Raw genomic sequence first — 23,764 nt, forward strand, 5'->3', positions numbered from 1 at the left:
GGTTGGCAAGGAGAAACAATTCACGGAAATTTATGGCGGCGCACTCCGGTCAAACGTAACATTTGGCAAAATACATCATCATCGTCATCATCATCATCATCATCAGCCTGGTTACGCCCACTGCAGGGCAAAGGCCTCTCCCATACTTCTCCAACTACCCCGGCCATGTGCTAATTGTGGCCATGTTGTCCCTACACACTTCTTAATCTCATCCGCCCACCTACCTTTCTGCCGCCCTCTGCTACACTTCCCTTCCGTTGGAATCCATTCCGTAACTCCTAATGACCATCGGTTATCTTCCCTACTCATTACGTGTCCTGCGCATGCCAATTTCTTTTTCTTGATTTCAACTAAGATATCATTAACTCGCGCTTGTTCCCTCACCCAATCTGCTCTTTTCTTATCCCATCATGTAGCATATCACATCAGCTACATTTTAAAGAAAAGGACCACGCAAACAGGCACAATCTCTCCAGTGCTATTCACTGCAATCTTAGAGAAGCATTATTGAAGTTACATGAGTAGGAAGGATTACGAGAGGATCAACGCCAAACATATCAGCAACCCTCGGTTTGCCGATGACATTTCCTGTTCAGCAACACTAAGGATGAATTGTACGAAATGTCTGAGGATGTTAGCTGATAATGTACAAGGCTAGGGTTGAAGATTAAAATGCTGAAGGCTAAAGTAACGTGGAGAATCCTGGCAAAAAAGAAACATTCGGGATCGGCAATCAGCCTTCAGAATCTGTGAAAGATTACTTATATCTGGGTGAATTATTCACAAGATGCTGTGATCATGAGTGAGAAATTTCCAGAATAAAAGTGTGGTGGAGCGCCTGCGGCAGGCAGCCCATTTTTAACAAGCACCTTACTGCTATCGTCTAAAAATAAATGTAGAATCATTACATTTACCGGCAGTACAATACGACCGAAACTTCGGGATTAGCAACGCAGCTTCCGATTAGGTTAAGAACCAGTAAAAAACGACGTAACAAAAAATGTGAGGCATAACGTTAAGAGATTGGAATACCGATGAAGTGGATTTTAGAGGAAAAGGGCGAGACTGATATTCAAGCCATTCTAGCGCTGGGAGAAATGCAGCAGGGTAGGTCTCGTAATGCCCACGGTAGATAACCGATGGTCAATTACAGTTGCAAAATAGACGTTGAGAGAAGGTCAGCAAAGTCGAGGATGGCAGAAAATTGAGTGGTGTGGGGAAATGAGGAAATTTACGGGCATAATTTTGTATCACCTAGCGGAAGATAGGGGTAAGTGGAGATACCTTGAACTATCCTTCACCCCGCAGTGAATATAAAAACTAGAGTAACGATGGTGATTATGACGATTTATAAGGAGGAATCATTCCAGCAAAATGCGTTCTCGAAGAAATGTTGCGGGTCGACGTTAGTGTCCTGCATACGAGTTTTAAACAAGTTGCTCACAAAAACGACAGAAGTATGTATGCACTCTTAATATGGTTACTCGTAAATTACGCTAATTGGAACATTTTTGCGAATACCTTCTATTCGATTCGTCGATCCTACGTGGAACGATATTAGGGTGTTCCTCATTGTGAAGCATAGGAAACAATATCAGAAGTGTTATGCAGGGTGTCACACTTAATTTGAGCCAAGAATTTAAAAATGAGAGGCACTTCGGAAGCGAATTGTACCGAACGCATACTAATCGCAGTAGCCTGCAGTAAACCAGAAAAAAAAATTTCTGATAACTCGCCATTTATTTAAGTTTTTTTACCCAACTTTTTCATTATTGGCCGAGGACCCGAAGTATGATAAGCAGATTTGTAGAGCTACTTTAGAAAACACCGATCGAGTTGTTTTCTTTACGATACGTCAACCGTCGTTCCACGAACAAGGTCGGCTGACGTCGGATGATGGTGAAAATGCATGCTGCTGGCCGAGCGCTGCCAATGAGATAAAGAGCACCCGGCCGCTTCCTCGTCGCCAGTCACGATGCAGCCGACCTTATCCGCCGATCGAAAGCTAGAGAGCAGCAAAATACCACTGCGCAAACGCTCCATCACGGGGATTTTTGCATATTTCGCGGGTTTTCTTTGCAACTCTTAAATAAGGGCTGCGTGGGAGGTACCCTAAAGAAACGAACTCGATCGGTGGTTTCAGAAGGTGCTCTAAAAATGTGCATATCATACTTGGGGACCTCAGCCAACAATAAAAAAATTGGGTGAAGCGGTCCACGCTGGAGGCATGAAAGACGAAGTGGGCTAGGAGAGAAGTCAGGAGGAAGAAATTATAATAAAATGGCGGACGACACCCGTCTCACGGAGATTATGCAGTTTCTACTGCTATTCCAGTTATGAACGCTGCATTTTGCCGCAGCCAACAGGATTTTAAGACCAGACATGCAGGTGAACTATTTCTTTGACCAGGCGTCATCGGAGTCTGTTCTTTTCTCCCAATACCAAGTGCACGGTGGGCCAGTGACCAACCTTCCTCTCGAAGTTAGTTCTATCGCGATGATCAACGTGTTGCTGCAACAAGCTGCAATCAGCCACCAAGTCCTGGTGCAAACTGAATCAGTGACCTTGAATCTACAGCTCTAGAAACTGAGAGAACTCGTTCTGGAACCCATTTGGCGTGGCACACTCAGAGTAAACCCCTCTTGGGAAGGTGAGCCTGGACTCAACTGTTATAAAACAACTGCAAAAGCACATTATGCAACAGGATGAAATATTTAAAACTTTGGTCGAAGCGCTTAATCGAGAGAAATCAGCGCGGGGTATTGTTGAACCGGATCTGTTTGGAGGAAATTCGCAAAGTGAGCCCTATTGACTGTGGTTTTTCGAATGTGCCTGTGACAAGATTATGTGGCACTCTGACGACACAAAGGGTTAGAATTTGCGCCGCTATTTGGGCGCTATAGCCGGAAAATGGTATGATGTGCAACTTATGGATCATGCACCAACACGTTGGAAACTGTGGAAATGCAACTTTTTAGCAGGTTTCCAAGGCAATGCATTAAAAAGATGGGATGCTGCACTACGGTCCGGATATACATGTGGCTTTCTGCTTGAGTACTGTCGTGACAAGCGTCGCCTATGGTATTTTGCAGAATCGAAGCAGTCGTCTCCTGCTGTTGGAGCATTGATAACGCAAGGGTTGTGTATCGAGATCCATAGTCATGTCAAGCGCAAACGTCCAAGAACATTTTATGACCATCTGAACTTTCTACATACCTCAGTGCCAAAACTTACATTGAGAAGACAGCCAGCTGGTAGAACATAGGAACTTGACTCTCGTAAGCCAAGGGAACATCTTGAGTCATTGCCATTATCTTAATGTGAAAATAGCTTTACAAACAAACATATTGGAAGTGTAAATTATTACTGCGAGGATGGTGAAGAACCACTTGCCGCAGTTCACGATAAACTACTTCCACGTTATCTGACTACCATGGACCTCAAGCCCGAAAAGAGAGCTTCAGTGAGACAGTGTATTTGGTGTGCTCAAGCTTACTGTATGCCCGTTTAACATAGATGGCATTGAAGTGAAAGCTCTGTCATAGTGGGACTTCGGTATCAATTATCAACAAGACTCGAGTGGATGCCGGTCGTCTGCACGCTGGTAGAGCATAGCGTGTGCAAGCATACGAAGGGTCAGTGACCATGCAGAGCGAATGGGTAACGCCGCCTATTGAAATTCCCAATGTCACCGATGATTTTCTTTCATCCCGCAGACATAGAAAAACTTCAGTTAAATCTCTGTTGGGATGACAAATAATTGCGAAAGACACAATAAGAATAGAAGATCCTAGTGAAGAACCCAGTGTATCATGGTTGATTTTTCCCCAGGAAGACATTAAGACAAAGTGCCCGGAGCGCACATGCATGGGTAGCTATCCTGCAGTGATGAAACCACGTCGTTCTTTTCCATGTCGCAGATAAAACAGTGGTTCGTAGAGCCCCCTATTATATGTCCAGAGACAAAAAGGTGTGGTTGAAGAAAAGCATTAAAGAAATGTTGGAAGGAGGTATCATCCAACCTTCTGTATCCCCATTTGCTTCTCTTATCGCTATTGCGCAAAGAGAAGACGGGACATTCCGTCTCAGCACAGACTACCGGGCTCTCAATCATCAAAGTGAATTGATGCCTTATTCAATGTTCATAATCGACGACATCATTGAGGAAACTGGTGGTTGCCATTGTTTTTCGCGAATAGATCCCTGCAAGGGCTTTTTAGAGATTCCAGTAAGGGAAGAAATAAAAAAGTACACCGCGTTCTTAACCCCTTGTTTGAATACAACCGACTACAGTTTGGTTGGAAAAACTCCCCTGCATGGTTTCAGAAGATTATGACCGACATTCTGAAACCTTACTTGGACACTTTTTCGAATGTGTATATATAGAACATTATCATCTACTCAAAGACAAAAGAACTCCACAGGCTTTCTTCAAATGTTCTTCATGCTCTCAGTCTTGCCCAACTGAAAGTCAACTTCAGGAAAAGTGCGTTCTTTCAAGATACAGTAGTATTTCTTGGCATGATGTTTAATGGACACACTAAAAGCACTAAACAATGATCGGTAGACAGAATCTCCAATCTGGTAAAGACTTATGATGTGCACTTCCTGCGCATTTTTCTTCACCTAGCAGGACACTTCAGGGCGTTTTTCAAAGACTATGCACTGAAAACAATGGGCCTCACACGTTTAACTCTGAAAGACGTGCCTTTTTATCGGGAGGAGGAATGCACAGGTGTCTATTGTGAACTTTTAAAACTAATTTCGTCGGAAGCCATCTTGCGTATAACGCATTTTTCTCCGCCGTTTGTGTTGAATACGGACGCATCACATTACACTATCGGTGTAGTTCTATACCACAAACCCTCAGAGCAAGCTGATCAAACCAAACACTACGTTGCGGAGAAATATGGCTATACCCTGAAACCCGCTCAAATCATTCTACCACAGAAAAGGAAGCTCGCGCCGTCTTAAAAGCTGCGGTGTACTTTCGTACTTGCTTGGAAGGTGCCAAATTCATACTTTTCACTAACCATCAAGTACTGACTCAATTTCTGAGCATGGCTCAACCAAGAGGCCGCATTGATAGATAAGTGAACTATCTGCAAGAATTTGATTTCGTAATTTAGCACCATCCTGGCCCTGCCCTCACTGATGCTGACGAACTATCAAGATTACTTGCACACGAATCAAGCAAGAATTCAGAGGTAATCAATCATATTAAGCTGTGGCAAGGTACAGAAGAGCTTCAATTCATCAATGGAAAGTATCACGTACCACAAGCTATGGTTCCAAGATTCTTCATCTCTACCACGACACTCCTGGATTGTGCGGGCATGACGCCTTCTGGCGCACTTATAAGAAATTGCTCATGTGATTCACATGGTCGGACTTTAAAACATCAGCCATTACATCAGCGCATGCCACATCTGCCAGGTGAACAAAGTTAAATTCAAGCAATCGACAAACGTTATGACAAACCCTCAATATTTAAGCGTCACCCGTGCATTAAAAAGCGAGAGTACAGGATAGGGTCGTACTCATTGTCATCTGCCTTCGTCCGTTGTTGTGTGAGTGTTTTCTGTGAAGCGATCGGACCTACGTCATACGTGATCCGTTCGAAGTAATTCATTTGGACTTCGCGGAGCTCAAAAAGAAGGGCGAAGGAATCAAGCGAATGCAAGGTTTCTTGTTCTCCTTAGATGAGTGTACAAGAACGATTGTGGCTCAAGCTGGCAAAGACGCAAACAGCGGAATAGATATCCTCAAGGATGAATATTTTAAACAGAGAAAGACACTTGTTTGCGAAAACGGGCTGGCCATCCGGAGTGCCAAATCATCAAAGTGGGCACAGAACCATGACATAATGATCGATTATTTTTCTCCATACCACCCAGCAACAAATGGCCTAGCGGAATGTGCCAGACGAGATCTCAAACATTATCTGAAGACGTATCCAGACTATGCCGGTGCCTGGAGGTGTTGTCTCGAGGTGGCTGTCGAACGTCACAACAGATAGTACACCATGTTGTGATAGGCCACTCGCCCCGCGACACCCTTCGGTCACGGATCGCACGATTATGGGGAATGGGCCGACGGCCTTGTCGAAATTGTTTGCCACACCTATGAATTATGACCAGCCCGCGAATACCTGGTGCGGGAGAGGCTTGATCAATTCGTAGTGATACGGCAGTCACCGGTCAGCTGCACAAATTGGCGTGTCCCAGCCGGAGACGCGGTCAGTGAAATGATGCTGCTGTCACCTGTCAGCAGCATAAACTGGCGGGTCCAAGCCGGAGACGGGCAGTGCGATGATCCGGCCATCACCTATCAGAATACGATTGGAGTCAGCGTGCGTTCCCCTCTTTTCCCTGTTTGTGCCCAGGATGTGTTTGCGTTTCCGACCAAGTTCCCCTTTTAGGGATAGGGACACGTACCACTGGCTTGGTGGGACCTGATGTCATCGGTCTCCTGACACCGGATATGTGGGACCTGATGTCATCGGCCTCCTGACACCGGATTGGGGGAAGTGACTAAACAATGATCACGCAAGGCGTAAAAGGCGCTACGGACGGTGGGAGTGATCGGCGACTACTTCTTCATCAGCTTTTCTGTATTACTTTGTTTTTCAACTACATATGTAAATATATACGTGCTTGTCAAGCGTCCTGGATATCGGACCCAGCCTCACGTTCACATCACTCCTCCACGATAAAGGGCACCCGACGTCTCCGAACCCCCAGTCGCAACAACCACTGGTTTAGGCTGTAGCCCTCATTTTGCCACTTCGGGTACAGCGCTCTTCGTGAGCTAGGCCTCCTAGACAACCTCGAACTCACTGAAGTGAGGAAAACTGTCAAGGAACAGGAGGTCTACAAGCACCGCATGAAGAGAAACATTGATAAAGGGCACAGTAGTGACATACCAGACATGCAACCAGGAGACTATGTCCTTATGAGGAAAGGAGCAGTACCTTCAAATTGTAAATTTTATGGACCATTTCAAGTCATTAAGGGCGCATTCCCGCATAGAATAATGAAGAACGTCTGGTACACCGGAGCCTCTGGTCAAACAGAGTGCGCCTGTATTGAAAACGTATTCAAGTATTACCCCAGGAGGTGTAATCAAAAGCAGTCCGGAAGAGTGAAGCGGTCTGCACTGGATGCATGAAAGAAGACGAATTGGGCTAGGGAGAAGTGAAAATGAAGAAGTTAAAATGGAATGGCGGAAGACATCCGTATCACTGAGATTATGTTTCTTCTACTGCCATTCGTGTTAGGAACGCTACAGTGGATAATTAAAATAATAGTAAGGAATTCTGGGGAAAACAAACATGTCTGAGTTACTATAGGCTCTTACAAATAGTGTGCGTTCGGTTCAATTCGCTGCCGACGCGCCTTTCATATTTAAATTCTTGGCTCAAGTTTTGTGGGACACCCTGTATAGTGACAGTGGGAAGTAGATTGACCAAATAAAAAGGGCAGCGCTAGGTGCCTCATTCAACATGGGAAATGTGTTCCATGTGATAATGGAATCTATGTAGGACTAGTATGTAAGCATAGTACGATAAACAACATTCTTCGCGTTGCATGGCAATAATTTATAAAATGCCACAGTTCCAGCCGAAAGACAAAGCATCGATAGCAACAGCTAAATATTAGACAACTACCCGAAATACGGATTGTAGTTTTATCGGCCACATAAATTGCATTAATGACACGTTTACTAATTATATTTGTAAAGATGGTGTCACGCGCGCAAAGAAAAAAATCTAATTTCATGGCCGCTCACACCCGCTGTCACAACGCCTGGCATAATGAAGAGGGCGAACTGCAGCCGCTCGATTCGAAAGTTGTAACTACGGGACCTGCAGTAGTAAGCGCCCCGTAAGAGAGGGCACATGAAGCCTTCAGAAATCTCAGCGAGCCCAGATTTTCCCCCCACCAGAAATTACCTGAAGGAGAATGTGCGGGTGGTGCAAGCATTCAGCCACTCTGATAGCCACGCAACAGCCACGGCTGGGCTAGTGGACAGGACGCCCACTCAACTGCATGCCCTAAAGTTCGCATTATCATGTGACCTTGAATACTCGGCGCGCATCAAGCCGCCATCTTTCTACAATCACCTTCGCACATTTTGCCAGCGCAACCACAGCACTCCGCGCGCATGGCGCTATAGGAATTCATCACGCTTGAAATTTATACAGAACCTCATGGCGACGCCAACGCCGATGGTAAGAATTCCCCAGGAATGCCGATATAATTGCTATTGGAAGAAGTGTGAGAGCTCGCCAGCTTCCCCCATTCTTCTCTCGGGGCAGCATATCCTCTTCGAGAAACTAAGTAATATCCGGAATCATCCCAGGTCATCGGCAGTAAGGAAGCACCCGGTGTTGGATGTTGCGTAACTCTACTGCACGAGAAAATCGTGACATACGTTGGCGACGAAGTTCACGCAAAGCCTCTCGCTTTGCTGCCTTGCCTGTTCTGGATAGCAGGAGGAGGTTGGTGCTAGCCACATGTAGCATCGCAATGTCTTTCCCGCGATCACCTCACCTGAACGTCTCGTTTTATCGTGTTGGGAGTAAATATTACAAGAGAATGTTGATCTTGTTGGTAAGGATTCATGTTAGAAATTGTGTATGCATGCAACCATGACAGAAGAAGAGGGGAAAGTTTGTGTCCTCGATTTCTCTGTCAATTTGTCCATGTCTGCGCACCTAACTGTTTATAGCATAGCACGGAGTGTCCCAGTAGAATTATGTGTATGCGTGCAAACTTCGGGAAGCCGGTCTCGTGATCAAGGTGTATATAAATATATGTATATGTATATATATGTATATGTATATATGTGTATGTATATATATATATATATGTATATATATATATATATATATATATATATATATATATATATATATATATATATATATATATATATGTATATATGTGTATGTATATATCTATATATGTATATATGTGTATGTATATATATATATATGTATATATGTGTATGTATATATATATATATGTATATATGTATATGTGTATGTATATATATATATGTATATATGTATATGTGTATATATATATATGTATATATAAGCACTTGTTCTTGCTATGCGGCGCTTAATAAATTGAAAGAATCGAAGGGCAAATTCACGCATTCATTTTGGACAGTTTTTGGACAGAACCCGGCCGAAATAACGAAATCGAAGTGTTTCTGCGAGAATGAATGTTTCTCCGTATTGTGCAAGATTAACGCATGGCCTTGAACAAGTCGTTCCTGCTGATGACAATTACCACTGTCGCTCGCCCACCGCCTTTTCTTGTTTCAGGATCACATGGACGTATGTGAGGAAATGCCAGCAACCTGTCACCATTGTAAGAAAGAGTTCAATACATTTGCCGAGGTAAGTTGAAAGTAACGTCACTATATAACGTAACGTCGCTATATGTACAACTGCCCCTAAAACCAACGCAAACTCCGATCCATGAATTCGGTGACGTAGACTTATTAAATGGTGAAAATGTTGAATGGATGCTGATTTATGTAGACTATAGGATGTATTCACACGACGGAAGAAATCACGAGCCAAATTTGATCCAATCATATCGATGCAAATCACGATCCAATCATGACACATGCCAGCTGTGCACACTTTCGTGGCCGAACGGCAAATCGTCGTTGGGATAGTCAGCAAGAAACAGTCGCAAATACTGTAAGTACCTGGCAACAGCAACCTCTAGTAAAGCAGTTCCACATTCATATTGAATTGAAATGTGTGTAACAAACACGTGCCCCAAACCACTAGTTCAGTGGCTGTAAGTGAACGTGCACCACCTTCTAAAGGGTGATTGCACCGTTCCCCATGCATTGAAAAGTGACAGTACAAGGTTTGGTCGTGCACATTGTCACCTGCTTTCCTCCGTTGTTGTGTGATTGCTGTCTGTAAAGCGATCGGATCTACGTCATATGTCATGTGACGGTTTCATCTGGGTTCTCGTCCCTATAGTGTGAACCCAGCTTTAGCAGTTAGGGCAAATCTGCTGAATGCTAATAGTAGCGTAGCTTTTGTTTTTAAGAAAGCTTTATGTAAGGTTGCCTTGCTATTAGGAAAGCTGTCTAAATTGAATGAGATAATTATAGGGCATAATGTTTACTGTTATTGTCCGAAATGGTGTTCTGAAAGAAATGAATATTTGACAAGTTCAAGTACAGAATTTATAAAATGAATACAAACCAAATATTAAAGACCATTCAATTTGCATTGAAAATTTACAGTGTTCTCACACTCCTAATTTACAAATCGATGCGGTGGAAAAACATCCACAACGGTGCTTCTGAAAGCCCCATTGTTGTTATTTCGCGGCAAGGTTTCCGAATCAATCAATGGTTTGCCATGTGACTACAATGTGTGGTGAGCATTACCACTAGCAGAATCTTTTCCGGTTCAAGCTGCGGGATGAGCACTTGGCTGTTTGCCCCTTGAAACCCGTGAAGTGTCCTTACTATCGACTGGGATGCAATTTTCAGGTACTGCTCTGCATTTATATTCAGTACAGTATGATATGACTGAAACAATAATATAAGAAAGGATCGTACTTCTGCTTGTTTCTCAGGCTACCAACAAGGAGACGGAAAAACATACTGCCTCGTGCAAACAAGTGACGTCATTCATCGACCGATTTCTGGATCTTGAAGAAAAGTTCTTGGTATGGGAAGAATGGATTCTTTGAGCTTACATAATCTTAAAAAGTTACAAACCTTGGGGCGCTCTTTTGTTCAATAGCTAACATTATTGTCCTTCAGGCTAGGAAAATTTGATTGTACACGACAGCGAGCTCGAACTACACCTGGGATAACAGATGCCGTCATTAAGGACTATGTTATCATTCTGATCACTAAGTGCCGACTGAAATACCTGTTAAGAGAGTGACAGTGCGAGCTAATAATGTGTACTTTAGGCTACTGTTAGTCTCTACTGCTTTGGCATGAGTACGTAAAAATACATGCGTAGATACAGACCGAAAAGATACGTCATAGAGATACCAAAAACAACATAAATGGCAAGAAATTGCAGGGCATGGGGAAGAAAAATAAAGCATGTTGAATAACATATTTTCGTGCTGCTGTCCCTGCATGCTTCGTAAGGCCACTGTAGAATGTGCTTGTGGTCTTGTGGTCCGCTATTTCAAAGCGCTCGTCAAGCACCCCGTTGAAAAGCAAAAATCAGGCATTTGATAACTCCCAACGGAATTGTCACAACAACCAGTATTTCGATTTTCTTCAGCATTTCCGTATGTGTACACAAGCAAGCAAACTCTTGGACTCTTTTTATGCCAGGAGAAAAGACAGATTGCGTCCGCGATACTTCTGTGTGTTATATTGTGAGCTAGTGATTTTTCGTTGTTTTTCTTTTGTTGTGATAACATCTACGCATGCATATTTTCTTGTATTCTTTCTGCTGGGTTTCTACGGGGCTCTAATAGATCATTCTTGTTGTGTCGCGCCAGCGGTCTCTCAGTTTATTTTCTTTGTGTCCTACGTCTTCATGAGCTACAATGGCTTCACCAAGCATCATCGAAACAGCTCAAAAACAAGTTACCTTAGGTTATTGTGTATATGCAATCACCTGTCACAAAAGACTTTGTTTATAAACATTGCTTCTCACAGGAAGATTGTTTTCCCGACATACGACACAATTTTGCCATTTAAGAATGGGGGTGTTCAAGATGAGGGAAACCAAGCCCCTATTACCACCGACAAAAACATACGTGTGCCCCCTGAAATACATATTCGCAGAAGGGCTCGGAATTCGTTTTCACTAGAAACGACATTATCTAGAAACCTATTGCGCCATTATGCCATTTAGTAGTACAATAAAACAAAGTGTAATAGTTGCTTTTGCAACGTAGCCAAATTGACGGCTGCTTGTCTGCTTTAAAGGCAATTCCGTTTCGTTCAGACAGCCCGAAAGCTGGTCATCAATTTGAAAATGAGAAATTTCTTTGCCTATCTACATGGAGAAAAATCTAAGTAACCTGACAAATTCTGTAGCACTTTGCAACATGTATTGAGAATAGAAAGCCAGCAACATACAAGTACAATACCTATATTAGAAAAAGCAATAAGATATTTACTGTGTATACTTTGGCTTCAAGATATGTATAGGTGCGTGGGCATTTTAGTTTCGTATAAAGGCATATATTCTGGCAATACAGATGATTATATACTTTTTTATGTGGCTTAACGTGCCAAAACAACTTTCTGATTATGAGGCATTACGTAGTGGAGGACTCCGGAAATTTCGACCACCTTGGGTTCTCTAACGCGCATCTAAATCTAAGTAGACTGGTGTTTTCGCATTTCGCCGCCATCTAAATGCGGCCGCCGCGGCCGGGATTCGATCCCGCGACCTTGTGCTCAGCAACTGAAAGCCATAGCCATTGAGCAACCACGGCGGGTAATATTATATACTAAAGTTGCAAACTGGAATGAATAGTTTTGTCGCTATTGACTGGTCTTGTGTAGGCAACTGCCATATTTATTACTAAGACACCTGCTTTTGTTGTCTTCTTGTGACTTGTATATTCCAGAGAGTATCGAATTGCTTATTGCAAAGTGTTTCATGTGTTCAGTGAGAACTTTCACTTTACTTGAGTGACCTCTTTCCATTGTAAAACAAAGTAAATTATTAAGGCAGGAAAATCGAGAATTGTATGTAGGTAATGTAATACCTGGTGAAAAAGAATACAATTTTCTTAAAACATATTTGTTGCAATAATATGGGCGCCGTAATTAGAGATGCATGAATTTTATGCCTATGTATGGGGGCGCAAGGAATACTTATACTCAATTACATTGACGCAGGATGCAAGAGCAGGGTATGATGAGCTACGGAGGAGGACTTCTGAGACAGAGAAAGCCTTTAGGGTAATATATCCTTGTCCAATATTTGCGCATTGATTGTGCCAATGCACTTATGCTGATATGGCTTTGCCACACTTGGATATTTGTTTCTGCAATGTACAAAAACCTTAGGGTTGTTTGTTCAGCAGATTTTCCATATTATAGAGCTATGAAATACAATAGAATGCCCTTTGTTAAATGGCAAAGAATAAATGAAAAAAAAACATATTTTTTTGTTTGCAGGTAAAAGTTCAATATACTAAATAAAAAAAAACCTTCGTTCAGCAATAGCAATATTCACCGTAAAAATCATCTGCAATTGTGAAAAAGCGTTGTTTCAGTTCTGCGAGAAAAAAAGTAAAGCAGCTTCGAGAAAGTTTGTTTTGTGAGGTGAAGGAGTATGCAATACTAGAGTGATAGGAATAAAGCGGATTAAAGCAGAAATGCTTCCACGAGGAAAATTCGAAGCGATGGCAATCTGCCGTCAGTGTATGTGCGCTGCCTGCGTCACGTGTTCAAGACAACTTAAGCGAGCTGCTCGAGCACCTTTGTTTATCTTACCTGTGAACAAGGCTCCCGTGTGGGAGCCGAAACGTCTTCTTTTCTTTTAAATCTTTATTTGGTAGGCGAAGTGCCCCGGGTTTTTGTTTACCTTTTAATCGCCTTAGGTATAAATCCACTAGCTCAGATAAAAACTACTTTAATGGTTAAAACACGAATGAAAGCGGTGAGTTGTAGGTAATCAGTATATATGGGGAGTGGGGTATCGAGTGAGGGGTTGACGCGTTGTACATAGGATATATGATCATTAAAGAAAAGAAAAATCAATTTCCTAATATTTTTACTATGAAGTGATTACACGTATTATCATTGTAGCAAAGTAGCTATCAATATTTGTTTTCCTATTAGGTGGAGAAGTGAACATTTATACATCATTACTATGGCGCAGGAACTCAGATTGGAAAATGAGGGGCTCAGAAAGATGATTTCAAAGAACGAGGAAGTAAACCAGGTAAGTTATATTAAATAATAATATCCACATTTCCATTGCTAATTTAATAATTTTGACGGTGCTGGAATCTAAGCAAAGTGAACAATTACACGCTTTCGTCATGGCTCAGAGATTATAAAGTTTAATGAAGCAATTTAAGAGGAAGCTTTTGCTCGAGTGCTCCTATCTAAATACATGTAAAGGAGAATTCGTTTTTTTCGGCAACCACTGCACCAAATTTGAGGAGGTTTGTTGCATTAAAAAGAACAACTTAAAATCTAGCGACTGTTGGTTTCGAATTTTTGAGTTAGGTTGTCAATTTTTTATTAAACATTGGCGAAAATCGAAAATTTTCAAAAAACGAAACTATGATGTTTACAACTCTATAACTCAACCAATAAAAATGATAATACAATTCTGTGAATTGCATCTAGTAGTACATCCAAAGCGGACAAAATTGATATGTTACACATGAATATAAAAAAAATTTAATTATAGGGAAATACAACTTTTGCAAAACCGTTGTAACCAACGTAACAAATTCATGTAAGATGTAAAATGACATATTGAATTTGTCCGCTTTGAATGATCTAATGGATGCCGTATACAGACCCGCGATATCAATTCTTTATGCAGACCTATGAATTTGTAAACTTCGTGCTTCTATTTTTTTCAAACGGTCAAATATTTGAAAATTGTTTTAAGAAAATTCAAGCCCTAAATCGAAATTCCGCTTCCAACAGTCACTAGAATTTAACTTTCTTTTTCAAATGCAACGAATTTCATCAAAATCGATCCAGGGGTTATTTCATAAAAACGTTTTTGCGTTTTACATGTATTTGAATAGGCCGCGTCGGAGTTGGGCCCGAGCTAAAGCTTCCTCTTAACTTCAAGGAATGTTCTGCTAGTTTGCTGAACACACACAAATAAACAAACGCGCCCGCACAACCACCCGCACACACGCGCATACGCACACGCATGCACACGCTTCTTTCACAACAGGAGACAGTTGAGTACTACCGCACAGATATTACTGACGACGTAATATACTCTCTGTTAGGATGTAAAGGCATGTACTCTTTACCATAATACTTTCGCACATATCCTTGCTATTATATTTATTGCTCTATAAATTCTTACTAGTGTTGCGGAAAGCAATTCTGTCATTGTGATGGAATACATGAATCAATGGCTTTCCGTAAGAGCGCACATGCGAGAGCCAATCGTTTAAATATATCCTGTATGGCCTAAAAATACACCTTCAGGCACTCAGACAACCCTGCAAGAACAAGCGAATATACTTGGGGAACATTTCTATAACGTCTCTAGCTCGGCTAATTATACAAACAGGTTCTGAAGAAAATGAAAGTTTGTACATAAGACGTTGATGTGCAACATGGTGGAATGCTTTGGAGAAATCAAGATAGATGACATCAGTTTGGAACAAAGAATCAAGGTTTAGGTGATCGCGCGACGGCTCTCCAGTGTTGCCGGTATTAGGCGATCGAGTTAGCGCCAAACCTGGCGTGGCACCCCCCCCGCCCCGCAAGTACTTAATACAGTTCGGGAACACGTGCAGAAGTTCACCGTTCTCGCCAATTGCGAGGACCCTGTTTGATCCATATATATAACCTCCTTGGTTTAAGCACAGGTCTGTTCCCTCGGCGTATGGAGAAGGCCAAGGTCGCGGTACTTTACAAAAGTGACGACAAAAACGACATGAGTAATTACAGACCCAGCTTGAGGTGATGACGTTCTGTGCATTCTAATTTCTTGATGTCACACTGTTATGCTTTTTCATCTAGCGGTCCCAACTGCCCATTCTTCGTTCTTTGCCTATTTTCACATCGCTCGTAAAACTCTCTCCTAAAGCTTCGGAGCTCTGAAATACGTGATTTGGTCCAAAGTGCCCAATTAACCCCTAAAGTATTGAGTTTGCCTAAGCATTACCCATAACATGTCCTTTAATTTACAGAAAGATAGACACGGTATAATATTTAACTCACTCAGCATGGTGGTCCAACCGACTACTATACTCGAGGAAAATTGAAGATAAAAAAAAATGAGATTCGCCTCTTTATTTGGCCTGCCAGTAATATTTCTCTAATTTTCTTGAAATGTAAACTTTGTGTATGATGTAGTATATTTTCTTTAAAACTGCGAAAACAGTTGTATAACGTTGTATAGTGATTATACCCACTTAACCAGCTTCATTGTGAACCTATTTCTCCAAAATTATGGACAGAATGCGACGCGTCCAACTTCCAGTCAGACATGGTATTGCCTTTGGTTAAGTGGTCATATGTAAGAGCATTGCACAAACTGTAAAGAAATGGAGTCAGAAGTCACATACACACAAAAAGTCACGTACGACGAGCAGCGACTTATCTCCGTCGCTTTTCTTTGGCATTCCTACATCCTGAATAGAATGAAGTGTCAATTTACCTGATATTTTCCTTCATTCCTTTCTCTGTTGGTTTCACATCAATCGAGTAGAATCAACTCATGAAATAGTATGCTATAAAGACAAGTTGCATTGTTCGGGGTGTACTTTGATCGCAAAAAAATAGTGAAGATTTGTCTGGCTTGCCTTTCCTCTCTTGGGAACTACGCTCTTGCCTCGTTCCTGTCAAGAATGCTACGTCACGCTGACAACGCACATGCCATGCGTGACGTCTAACTCCTGGGCGCGCAGCGTTAGAGAAACAAAAGCGCCCGCAAGTAGATGACGGTTAGTTTTTGGGGACAAAATGAACTCCAGAGGATGCGAACTTTCCGGTCAGAGCGCTGTCTTGCGAAATGAGTCTTGAGCCCAACTTCTGTACTGCTGAGCAGTTTACGATGACTTGCACTTTTCGATGCATATTTTTTTGCGGATTGGGCAGAACAGAAAGATGCAGAACAGAACGATGCAGAACGATCCGATGACTGAAAAGAGGCTTCGGGAGCTTGAAGAGAAGCACGCCCTCCTTGAAACGCCGCTGCAGAAGCTCTTGGTGGAAATAGCAAAGAAAAAATAAGAGGCCGGTGTTGCACTTTAGACACGGTAATCACCCAGTGTGGTGACTATGAAGTTACACTCGTTTGTTTATACAACGAATGCCCATTAGGCCGATCTGTTTTATTATTTCTGTATTGCATGACCGCATAAGCATTGAAGAACATGTCCATGAGCTGTCTCTTCTCTGAATAAATTGTGCTGTGAAAAGTGCTGAATACTTCATCAGTGTGATATGTGATGTGCTTCGTTCTTGTGTCACGCACGCGTGGTGCCTGCGACAAAAAAGAAAAAAAAAGAAAAAAAAAACCGGATGTTCCTCATCCGACGTGAAGGTCAAGACATTGGGCGCTGGCCAGCACTCCACGGTTTAGTTCTAGTAAATACCCCAGGAAGTCTGAGAAAACGGCACCGCAGTAGCTCAACTGGTGACAGCATCGCAAGCTTAATACGAAGACGTGGGTTCGCGCTCCACCAGAGGTCAGTTGTTTTTACCCACTTTGATTAATTTATAATTTATTTCAATTAGTAAGCACATGCCATTTCCCCTATGCTGTCCTTGGTGTCATCGTTTATTACCTTTTCTGATATCGCTAAAAATATGTCCCTCGGTTTTATTTTAGTTCTTTCCGTAACGTGGTAACGTTTAAAAGCCAGTTCCACACCAAGAAAAATTAAAGCAATCTGTAACATTTATTCATGGCCATGGGGAGTAGCCTCGTACAAGAAGATGGAAATATTGCTTGGTTGATAAATTCGTGCAGTAACTATTTATACCTGCCGTGGGGGCGTAGCCGCTTTAGCATCCAGATGCTAAGCCCATGAGCGCGGGATCTAGTCCCAGCGACGGCGGTCGCGTTTTGATGGAGACGAAATGTAAAAACGCCCATGTATCACGCGTTGGCTGCGTGCTAAAAAAATGGCTGTGGCTTAGGTAAGGTTAAGCCCAGGATGCGAAGCATACTAGCCTTTATTTTAGTTGTTGAACCACTGTTTAGCTTGGTGAACTGCTGTTGCTTGGCTATATTTGGTTCGGCTATACGAAGAAACAACTCATGCGTTACTCTGCTTCGCCTCGGACGCCCCGCATTGGACGCGGTGAGCGTCGAGCAACGCAGCGTTCGGCGCGGCAACGAAATGGGCGCCTGAGCAAGCGACGCACGCCTGAGCCTAATTTAGAAACAGCTCGTTTCTAAGGCAACACCGCATTCACTAGAGGCGCTTTTGTACCGCTTTGAAGCATCGTACCCGTGGCTCAGTGGTAGCGTCTCCGTCTCACACTCCGGAGACCCTGGTTCGATTCCCACCCAGCCCATCTTGCAAGAGTTGAGCCAAAGCCACTTCTCCTCTGTCGTGACGTCACGGTGTCACGTGGTATTCAAGGCGACACCGCCGCGCCTGAGGAGCTGGGTTGAGCTCTCGTAATATGCTTCGCATAAAAACTCAGGTTGTAAGAATGGGCTCCTAGTCCACCACTACGACGTGCCCCTTAAGCGTATATCATGGTTTTGGTGCAGAATAATCCAGAACTTAATTTAAAATGTTTGTTATGTTTAAAGTGGGGCAGAAACTTGGTGAGTTACAAAGAAGCTTGAGAACAAGTTAAGGACCGCTCAAGGAGTGATGGAACGAAGATTGCCAGGCATAACGTTAAAAGATGGAAGGATAGCGGTTTGGATCAGTGAGCAAACGGCTACAGACGATACCCTAAGGAACTGACATCAAGAGCAAAAAATGCATGCAAGGCGCCCGTTAGATAACCGTTGGACCATTAGGGTTACGGAATAGGTACCATGAGAAGGAGAACGCAATAGAGGACGGCAAAAGACTAGGTGGAGCAATGAAATTAGAAAATTTGGCGTAAGCAACATTTAAAAAATTTTGAAAGTTTTTTGAAACACCCTGTATATGCCTAGCCCAATGACATAGTGGGTTTTCAGGGAAGGGAAACGAAGTTTGGCGCAGCAGATGATTGTGAATGGGAATGGGGCGTTCCTAAATTTTCAGACTGGGGTCACGCTGGATTAATTGGAGTGGGATGTCTCTGAAAGCGGCATCAGTTTTATTCGGGGTCAGGGCAGATGCGCAATGATAGTAATGGGTTTACAGAGCTAGGCAAGCCATTTCATCAAAATATTTAGCTTGTAGTAGCAACTCGTGAGGTGAAAAATTGATGGCGCATACGTCCCGTGGAAATGATTGGCGAAATTATTGCGGTAGACAATCTTTCTTATGATGGACGTGTAATTGGTGATATGCGTTTTATATGGTACGGTGACTATTAGAGCGAAGCTTTCTTTGCCTCCTCCTCCACCGAATTTCAAGCTGCTGCTTCTCGCTGCGGTGTTGCCAATAAAAGAGTAATTTCGGCCAATGAGTATGTCCCGAAGTAGACGTGGACCGCTTGTTATGTGCAACTGGACGTATAATCATTTCTGTTAATGCCCCGGAAAGGGGGTAAGTGCCACTATGAATGTGGTTATATACACATTCATATATATACACATGTGTTTATATACACACTATATACGAATGAAAGTATACAGACAGAACAAGAGGCAAGGGGTGAAAAAGTCGGCCCTAGACGCAGCTTAATGGGGAGGAGGAAGTAAAGTGGACAAGATTGGAGCAGAAAGTGTATTGAGTGAGGAATACGGATCCATACGCAGCAGCCAGATGAATATGGTGCGGAAGTGGGAGGAAAAAGCTTCGCTTATTACCGAATCCCACATGTGCGTGGGATTCGCAAATTTTCTTTACCTTCATTTCGGCCTTTTCGCATGCGCGATTTTGCGGGTATGTCGCCCGCAGCTGCTCAAAGCGAGCGCTGTACCTGCCATGGGTCCGAACGGTTCCCAGGTCTTTGTCTCGCTGACTCACACATTGTTGTAGTCGACCCGGTCCCTATACTTATGATGACACCTGGCAGCGACACTGAAAACTCGCTCGATGTGCACACTGGCTGTATTGTAACGTACGAACACCTTGCTGCCACGATTATGGTTGCTCAATGCCGCGACGCTCGCGTCTGGGTGCTATATGAGGCGCAAAGCTTCATTGTTGCTGAAGCTAGGGAGGGGGGGGGGTCGCTTCCCATAAAACCAGGGAATTGAAAGGGGGGCCACAGGTGATTTCCTGATGCCACCTCCGAAGTGGACGTCGCTATCGAGCTGTGAAAGCACCGTTTCATTTTGTCAGCCAACATATGATGGACCTCCTCCCAGCGCACTTCGTTCGTTTCCGATTTAGACTTCAGAAGAAGCTTTAGCTCAGGTTCCACTCCGACGCGGCCTAATAAAATATATGTGAACCGCCAGAACGCTTTTCTGAAATAACCCCTGGACCGATTTTAATGAAATTACTTGCATTTGAGAGACAATGTTAAATTGTAGTGACTGTGGGAAGCGAAGTTTCTATTTAGGGCCCGAATTTGGTGAAAAGGATTTTGAAAAAATTCAAAGGTACATAAAACACAGACGCACGAAATTTATAAAAAAATTGCTTTGTATCAAGAACAGATATCGTGTTTCTGTAAACGGCACCCATAGATCATTCAAAGCGGACAAATTCCATATGTCAATTGATATCTTACGTGAGTTTGTTACATTGTATACAAGGGTTCTGCAAAAGCTGAAGTTCCATATTACTTAACTATTTGGATTCATATGTAACATATCAATTTTGTCCGCTTTAGGTGTACTATCAGGTGGAATTCATAGAACTGTGATATAATTTTTCCTTTGTGAGTTACATTCGTTTTCTGAACATTCACAATTTTGGCCAAAATTTAATAAAAAACTGACATTATAAATTAAAATTTTAAACCAGCGGTCACTAGAAGAAACCTTCTAAAATTTGGTGCAGCAGTTGCCGAGAAAAACAAATTCTCCCTTTACATGCATTTAGACAGGAGCACCCGAGCTAAAGCTTACAAACTGTATGGAGGTACACAAGCGGGCTAGTTGACAGTTCATCTTGCTGAACAGTGCAAAATGAGACAAGATATGTTGAAGAAGGGAGAAGAGGAGAAACGCTTTTATTCGTCTCCCCTTTGAGCTGTTCTTTCTTTTCGCGCCCTTTAAAAAAACAGACTTAAGCTACTAATTATAGCGGACGCCGGCAAGCATTCACGTTCCATGAAAAGGTGGCCAAATGTTAAATAAAATGTAATATAAAGCTGCGTATTATTCATCCCTGAAAGTACCGTTCGAGTGTTACTATCGCAAAAGTAGGTGTATATGAGCCAAGTATGTCAAATAGTAGGAAACATTTGTATTTAACGGCCAAATTATATTTCAGAGAAGTCATTAGCCCTAACTGACGAAAAACTGAGCAGCAGCTCTTGCCGCCTGTGAAGGCCGTTTCAAAGCACTTCCAGGGAGTGAGAGACAGACAGACGGATAGATAGATAGATAGATAGATAGATAGATAGATAGATAGATAGATAGATAGATAGATAGAGAGAGAGAGAGAGAGAGAAAGAGAGAGGGAGGGAGGGAGGGAGGGGGGGAGGGAGGGAGGGAGAGATACGTTCATTAGGCCCGCAAATTTGCAAGGCTGCCATGTTCATTTGAGGTACGCGTAGCTGCTGGACTCAGATTGTGGCATGGAGATAACCCACGTAGGCGTGTACATGTTTTGATCACTTTGGACACTAGTTTCAGGGACGTTTAAGTGCTAAAAGCTCCGTTGCCAGTCGGAGCTTGCTTTCCCTGAAATGAAACTGATTACGTGCAATTGTTTTCTCAAAAAAACGATTGAATTACACTGAGCGTTGCCGAGTAAAGATAGTATTTGTTAACTTACAATGTTACCTAGAAATGTAACTGATTACAATTAATTACGTGTAATTTTTTACGTATTGCTCTGGGCGTGAGGCTGATCACACACGCGAATCTGTACGTTTCGAAGCATTTCGTCATTACTTCATACCAGCTTTGCATAGTCGTCACTGAATTTTAAGCAGTCGATGATCGGGGGCCGTACACCTCCAAATGTAAGCAAATTGTATTTGCGCCAATCAGTACACAAACGCGGAAAGTTGTGCCTCGGTCAATTACACAAGAAGGCATTGGTAATGCATGGCCTATGAGTACTGGCAGCTTGCTTTGCTTGTTGCGCGCACCGTAATATCTCACAGGCCATCTCCAGCGAAAGAACAATAATTCGAAGTAAAAAGGCCCTATGGCTGAGAAAAGCCTAATGGGCCAGGAACATGAGAACGGATTTCGGAAACAGCGTCCAATTATCAATAATACGTTCCTTTTCAAGAATCACGACTCAAATCTAGAGCAGATAAAAGTATCTTTTGGGAACGATAGCAAGAAATAGGCCAGGACGATGACTGGATACGTATGAAGAGGGTCGGCTGTCGCTTCGAAGGCACCGCCATGTTTTTCACCCTAAACCGTCGCGTCGTTGCAGTGTGACAACAAAGTCAGCCGATTGTCCTCCGCCGGCTCTGTTCTGCCGACGCGCCGCTGACACGGCCATCAGCGGGCCCTCTGCAAAATGTTAGTGTGGGTGCAGTGTGAGAGGGGGCGCCGAAAATACAGAGACAGCTGTCGCGCTAAGTCGGCAGACAAAAATCGGCGTTGTGTCGCACTGTGTGACCGGGACGTTAGAATACCGTACGAGGAGCACCAGCGCAACGGTAAGTTTTGCTATCACTTCCAACGCTTCTCCTGTGGGTGAATGCACAAATGTTTCTTTCAAGCCCCTGATAATGAACTGACGCATTTTAGCGAGTCGTTTGTCACACGATGACTGCTGTTGTTCGCAAAAGCAGCGCAGACTGAGTTGTTGACGACCACCTTACGTTCGGCCATTTCCAACGCGAAAATCGTTCTAACGTCCAGCCTTTTTAAAACGTTAGCTTCTCTTAGCTTGTACTTGTTGGCATTGGCAGCGTCACGAACGAGAAAGGGCTTCCATTGGTGGAAGCGCACGCGACGGCACGTGCGGTTCCACCAATCAGAGAAGATAGTTCGGTTACGGTCTCCTTCACCACCACCAGATGGTGTTGTGCTCCGCGCAACAAGTGGATGGCAACACCTTGAAAAGGGTGAATGATACGTCTTAAGAACATTTATGCATTAGCAACACGTGGGAAAGAAATAAGACAGGACTGGAAGCTGCTTTTCTATGGACAGTTGGTTATAGCAAATATAAAACTTAAAAATTCGATTGCTTCAATTGTAAATGATATTATTTGGTAACTTACCTATAGACTGTTAGTTTTGCCAGACATGAAACTAAAGATTTGTTTGGTTGTACTGCAAATGATAATATCGAGTTTCGAAAGCAGGAATTATTAAAATCGCAGGTGGATGATTCTGATTCTGTGCGAGCAAGACAATATTGCAGTACCTAATAGCGGGACATAAAAATTGTACCAGCGCAAACACATGCAACTACAAAGTATCAAGGACGAGACACAAGCTCTGTGTCTCGTCCTTGATACTTTGTGGTTGCATGTCTTGTCGCTGTTACAATTTTTATGTCAAGTATGCACCAACTCGCCCAGAAAGAAGTTTTAGTTAATAGCGGGAATAGGTGTCATGAAAAGCTGACTTGGCAATGCGGAAACTGGCGGTCATATCTCAACTAAGCCTGTGTCTGCAAAACAAATTACGAGCGTCTAGACAAAATGACAATAGATGAACAGAAAGAAATAGCCTGGATAGCGACCATAAACGTTAATCTTAAAATATGGGAGAAATACCGATGCAGTACAGGAAGCAACAGCAGTAGAACGTTTATAATTCAAGGAAAAACAATAGCAGAAATCACAAAGGGCATGGAAAAAAAAGAGGGTCTTTGTTACAAAATGTCTGTGAAAACAAAGAACTGGAGGAGGTCAT

The 23,764-nt window shown here is 42.9% G+C and overlaps 1 protein-coding gene across 8 annotated transcripts in view; it reads left to right on the plus strand.

Moving 5' to 3' along the window:
- Window positions 1-23,764, plus strand: part of LOC139050775 (TNF receptor-associated factor 6-like) — a 71,026-nt gene that overhangs the window by 36,661 nt on the left and 10,601 nt on the right. For 3 of the 8 annotated variants that reach the window (XM_070527513.1, XM_070527508.1, XM_070527515.1), the window contains 5 exons: window positions 9,338-9,412; window positions 10,459-10,536; window positions 10,623-10,715; window positions 12,874-12,936; window positions 13,862-13,924. In XM_070527513.1, coding sequence (XP_070383614.1) covers window positions 9,338-9,412; window positions 10,459-10,536; window positions 10,623-10,715; window positions 12,874-12,936; window positions 13,862-13,924 — 372 coding nt within the window. Of the gene's footprint in view, window positions 1-9,337; window positions 9,413-10,458; window positions 10,537-10,622; window positions 10,716-12,873; window positions 12,937-13,861; window positions 13,925-16,778; window positions 17,127-23,764 lie in introns of those variants that run through there. The other 5 variants (XM_070527509.1, XM_070527512.1, XM_070527511.1 and 2 more) reach the window with 5 other exon arrangements.

Source organism: Dermacentor albipictus, chromosome 10 (assembly GCF_038994185.2).
Source record: "Dermacentor albipictus isolate Rhodes 1998 colony chromosome 10, USDA_Dalb.pri_finalv2, whole genome shotgun sequence".
NCBI classification, from domain to species: Eukaryota; Metazoa; Arthropoda; class Arachnida; order Ixodida; family Ixodidae; genus Dermacentor; species Dermacentor albipictus.